The 6,214-nt window shown below is 34.1% G+C and overlaps 1 protein-coding gene across 1 annotated transcript in view; it reads right to left on the reverse strand.

Annotated features, from left to right (window-relative positions):
* Positions 1-6,214, reverse strand: part of LOC109855435 — a 34,437-nt gene that overhangs the window by 17,566 nt on the left and 10,657 nt on the right. Inside the window, exon 2 of the mRNA XM_020429684.1 lies at positions 2,533-2,711. Coding sequence (XP_020285273.1) covers positions 2,533-2,711 — 179 coding nt within the window. The remainder of the gene's footprint in view (positions 1-2,532; positions 2,712-6,214) is intronic.

Consider the following 6,214-nt stretch of genomic DNA (forward strand, 5'->3'; position numbering starts at 1 on the left):
TTTCGACGAGGTATCTGTATGCTACCAGAAAGATGGGAAAAGGTAGTGGCTAGCGATGGACAATACTTCGAATAAAACATTATGTACCGTTCTTTCACAATAAATGCCCAATTTTTGATAAAAAACGGCGGAAACTTATTTATACTCCTAATACTTTGTGAGTTAAATTATTAAGTTTGACATTACCGCCTGTGAATAATCGATTTGTAGGTATTTTTAATTGTTTTAATTTCAAACAAGTTTTTAACTTTTTATTAATTATTTTTATGATTATGTAATTAATACAATTTTATATTTTTTTTACATATCGTTATATCAATGTTTGTTTTATATTTATTATATAGGCGTTTTTTAATTGCTTAAAAGTACAAACACGTTGTAATCTGCAAAATATATATTAGTATATAATGTTATTATATGTAGCGGAAAAAGAAAGGTGAACTTTATAATAAGATGCACAACGTACTGGTGCGCGTCACGTTAAAATTTTCAAAAGAAATCAAGAGCAAGAAGCCGATTGTCACTCGTATCGCGAAATCGAACAGCTCGCGAAAAGGATCAAACATTAATAAAAACAAACATAACATCGAGTGCATCGGCAAATCCCTCGCAAAGCTCCGTCACATTGTTCGCGCCCGATTCAATCCTGCTGGCACTCTTGGAAAAATAGTTAGTCCATTCTTTCTGCAGCTCCGCGCGTAGATTTTACGAAAAAGAAGCGCGTATACAGAGTGTTCGTAATTGCTGTATAATCACTTGTAGGCAGATAGAAGAAGTAATATTTAGTCAAAAAGTCCTACCATTTTGCGAGATAATTGCGACAATAATTACTGACATCTTACACGTAAGACAACCCGATGCATGTTTATTCATGGATCTGTTAATTAAGATGTCGGTAATTATTGCGAATCTCGCAAAATGATATAGGACTCTTCGACTCACGTCAATAATATAATATTCCTTCTACTTGCCTATGAGCGATTGTGTGTGTACGGCAATTACCAAACATTCTGTATACACGTGCGCGCGCGCACGCACACGCACACGCACACACACATGCACACGCACAAACGCGTGCGCGGGTGCATACGCACGTGTGCAAACTGGCCTGCATACATTTCTGTAGTATCCAATTGGTGTCCCTTTTTCTTTTATCTCGTCAGTATCTCTTTAATCACCCGTTCAGTTTCGTATCGCAAGATGACTGTTTTCCAGGTCTTGTTGTTTTCCTTTTTTTGTTCTTTCGCCAAGTTGCAATATCTTAGATATCGCGCGAACGTTCGCGCCAAAATGGCTGCATAATTTTCGCGTTGAAGTACCAAGCACGCCTCCGAGGAAGAGAGAAACGTGTAATCGAGAGCTGATATCTTATCGTCGTACAAAAGACAGCGGATTTTCACGCAAGGCAGACGAATTGTGTTTTTACGGCGTGCGAGAGTTACAGAAAAAGATCGCCCGGAAGAGAATTCAAAATTAAGAGTTCAGATAGATAGATCTGTTGCAAAAATTTTTGTTTCTTTTTTATTTGATTGTTTTTAGTGAATATTTTCAGAATCGAGTAAAAACGGTAAATATAAAGTGACGTATGTAAGTATATAGAATCTGTGATCGTACTTTTCTCGTTTCTCTTTCGACTTTGAGTAAATATGCATTATCCCATAAATATCACTATACATATAATGTAGGAACTGTCAAATATTTGCAAACTGTGGTTATATGTACACGACCAATATATTTGTTTTCGCGCAATACCACTGCACAGAATATTTGTTTCCCGCAGAGAACAGCTTTCGTAATTTCTATTTGCTATTTGTAATTACTTCTCTTTTGTAAAGTGGAAATGCGACCGATAAACACGTGATGGAAAAAGTACAATAAATTAGTTCGCTCACAAATACGTAAAAGTAAAAATGTTTTGTTCTGTACAAACAAGAACGTTAATGCCTTTACACATAAAATTGTGCCAATATGTATAATGCCTCAATAATATCTTGACAATGAAAAGCACACAACTTCATATTTAAAGGCATTAACACAGTGTTTACAGTTTTGGCTTCCTTACAGCATGCTAAAGTAGTGGAGGGGATGCGCACAACAGTAGCGAGTTTTAATTGCATAAACTCGCTGCTGTTGCGCGCATCCCTTCCATCGCTTTAGCATGCTGTAAGGAAACCAAAACTGTGAACACTGCCTGTACAAAATAAACAAGGAGAGGGAATTGAATTTATGTCGCTACATTGTAATTATGTAGTAATGAAGAATTACACATATAAAAACATTCGCATTTTTTTGCGGTCGCAGTTATTTGCCGTAGAAATATAAATAAAACAATGACGTTTTCTCGGACGAGCAACTTTACGTATCTCGTAGTAACCGCTAGAGATCATGCATCACAATCTGCTCACCTATTACCCGATCGAACGTGTTCGCTTAATCCGAATTTCATGTCTGTGGCGAGAGACACAAATTCTACGGAAGGTGCGCGGGCGCACGCAAGCAAGATTTGATGCAGTGCAAGATGTGCAAATTTACCTCGATTGCGAGGGCTCGAACCCCGTCACGGGGTGGCGTATCCGGTGTGTACACACGCTCCTCCGACATCCAGAGAACTTTGGTGTATTTCGGCACGGTGCAGAACTCGACGACGATGTCCAGGGACTCACCCTCATTCGCCGTCACCGTCTGACTCGACGGTAGAACCGTAGGTTTACCTGCAACCGAGAATCAAACGGAAAAATCGATTAACCTTTTCTCAAACCAATCATCTTTCTTATCATAACTTTTCAACTCCATCCTTCGTCAGCATTTCGAATTTATCTCTCAGCTCGCTAAAAGCTTTGTATTTTATTAACGGCGTACATTTCTCCATTCAAGTGGGAACATTAACGCGTGTCCGTTCTCCACGATCTTTTTTGTTTCAATCACGGCACGACTATTAAAGTTGTTAAGCGACAGAGTGTCTCTCATAGAATGTTTTTTCGGTAGCATACATCAGCGATGTGCCTGGCATGTTAAAATTCGAGAGCAGTGAGTCACTTCTGATAGATGCCACCTTGTTGCAAATGGAAGGCGTAACAGGATGCGAATTGATATAACGTATCGCGATAATCGATTCTATTGTTTTTTTGTAGCTACGAACCTGCAATCGATCATTATTTTTTCTGTATTTTGTTGACGCATATTTGATCGATGACATAAAAAAACAACCTTACGCTGCATAAAGATAATGAACTTACCATACGACGGTTTTTCACCGAAGCAGTAATTTTTTTAGTGCTCTACGAGCGATATAAAACGGAAAGGATAATACAAGATATATACGTATACAAGTAATGTAACAATAGACATAAAGTTTATCTACGTCGCGTGTAATTTTTATATCTTCTGCAGTTATCTACTACAGTTGAAAATCAAATGCTATACGTGACTTTGATGAAAAGAAAACAAACCGCAAATATAAAAAGAGTTAAGAAGCAAATCAATTTACGATGTCATGTTTGCGCAATTTTGTAAAATATATAAAACTTTGAAACTGCGATCTATCATTTGCCTGGATTTTTAATTTAGCGCTCATCCAATCGCCGACGTTGTGCGCCGGCATTTAATTAACTGATGATGTTCTTGCACATTACGCTGTCATCACGTTGCGTTTAAGTCATGATAAATATTTGTCGACTGTCTATTTACTACTCGTCGAGTGATTTAACCTTTCAGTGCTAGACATAAAAAATGATCTACGAGTTGTCCAGACTGAATCTGTGAGATCCACGCGACTTTAAGTTCAAATATTTCCGCAAAAAATCAATATTTTTTCACTTTTTTTTCTTTTTGAATCAAAGGATTGAACGATTCTGCGTCGATCAGAAAAACAAATTGAAAAAATCTCCAGTAGTTTTGCAGATATAAGCGTTTAAGGTAGTTCCCATGCAAACTCACTTTTCTATGTAATTTGATAAAATTTTAACAGAATGTTAAAAATGATGAGATATATTTAATTTCACAATTACAAAGAAATTGACCGATTGTAAGGCGAGATATTCACACAATCAAAGTAGGCGTTATTAACATACGTTCCCTATACCAAATACATACAAATAGCCTATTTTTTGTTTTTAATTTCTAAACGGCTTTATAAATTTTTACAAAAAACAATTATATTATAGAAAGACATTTTACGAATATTAGGAAACAAAACACACATATATTTTTTACCGTTTTATTCAATAGTTTTAGGTTTTTAAAGTTGTGCAGTGAAAGCGTAGTGAAGTGAAAATCTGGCAACGCACAATTCTTCTTTGTAGCATGTATCTTGCCAGTTGCTACTTTTGTAATAATATTTCACAAGCCATGTATAATATTGAATTGAGTCCTAAACGTTTTTCACTTATAATTTTTTCAAGAAAACACTTTTTAAAAAGTGTTGTTTAGATTTTTTCCAAGTTCATGTAACTTAACAATACGTCGAATAATATGTCGTCTAATAGGTTATTTGATTAACAAATTTTCCCTTGTATTACAACTGTTTTGGAAGCAAAGGCATTTTTTATCGTATTTTGTTAATTATTAAATATCAAAACGAAATTCAATAGATCAACTAGTCATAAACCTATAAGCTATAAGCTGTCACAACTGAGTACTATTGAGAGCTGAAAAGAATGCACATTACCCACAAGCTATCAGACGCGAGAGGCAAACGGAATCATCCGTCCGCTCCACTCGATGCCCTCCACTAGATAAGTTCAATCAAGGCGGTAGGAGTATGCCCACAAGCGAGAACCGTGTAAGCTCACATGGAGTAAAGTTAGATTTTTGCACAGTAACGACATTAACGATCCAATGTCATTGGATCTTTTGCTTTTGCTCAAATATGTGTGCATTTACAGTGTCAATGTTACTGTGCACAAATTTAATTAGGCTAACTCCGGTATATGAACCGCATCAAAAATTTAATTTATTAAATAGTATTTACACTGTTAAAGATAAATTAACTATGCCAATAGTTGCAAACATGTTTTAGTATAAAGTTGCAACTATTGAAAATTACAGCGGAATATTAAAGATATTTTAGTATGCAAGCTCTTATTTATAGTTTCTATACATGTATAAATTATTCAGTAAATTAACAGTTAAGTTTTATATGACAGACCTATTGAAATATTAAATTAATTATTTCTCGATTTACGAAAGAGCAAAATTCTCTGAAATTCAATAATATTAATTGTAAATTTGTAATTTTTTAAACTAATGAATGAAATAAATTCGGTTGTAAGAGCCGTTTTGCAGGATGTTGTGCAGAGAATGTGCTTAAATATATATTTTTAAATAAATATATATATATTAATAATAATAAATATATATATGATTAATAATAAATATATATATTTATTTAAAAATATATATTTATAAGCACATTCTCTGCACAACATCCTGCAAAACGGCTCTTATAACCGAATTTATTTCATTTATTAGTTTAAAGACTCCTGAGCCCAAAGAATCTTCTTCTTGTTATTATTAATTTGTAATTTTTTATTTATTTCAGAGATTGTTATATATAATTGTTCAAAACAATTATATATTAATTTGTCTTTTTGTTAATAAAAGGTTCAAAATACGCGAATATTGACCAAGTACAGAGCTGTAACAATTACACTAATTAGCTAATTAAGAGTTAAAAGCAGATACGCGTCCAGTTCGTTAATCAATATACGATAAAGTTAAACAATTCAAAAGATTATATCTCTCAACAAGTAATACAAGTTAAACGCGATAAAAAGTATACAGGCGATAATACGCGCCAGCGAAATTGACGCGTTTCAAGATACATAGAAGTTACAATCCAGTAACAATCATGTATATTGCGCTTCAAATTTTTTTCAATACACACCGTAGAACAAGTATACAAATATTATAACAATTTGTTTCGGGGGCAGTTGGGACATATGTATACAATCTTAAGCTATGAGTCTCAGTATATCACTTCTGAACTATATGCGTGTCTTTGATTGTAATGTTAGAGAATTTTTTGTACAATTCAAAGCTATTAACCTGATAAGAAACCATTTACAAAATTATGTGACAAAATCTTGCACTAAAATTGTAATTTGCAATTATACAGACATATTTTAGGAAATAGATGTAAAAACATTGATCTTTTCTGAAATATTTGTAGTTGTTTGCAAAATTACTTTCCAAATCCTATTTCGGCAAAAGAATA

The sequence above is a fragment of the Pseudomyrmex gracilis genome, unplaced genomic scaffold, assembly GCF_002006095.1.
Source record: "Pseudomyrmex gracilis isolate BER0280 unplaced genomic scaffold, ASM200609v1 scaffold_89, whole genome shotgun sequence".
In the NCBI taxonomy this organism is placed as follows: Eukaryota; Metazoa; Arthropoda; class Insecta; order Hymenoptera; family Formicidae; genus Pseudomyrmex; species Pseudomyrmex gracilis.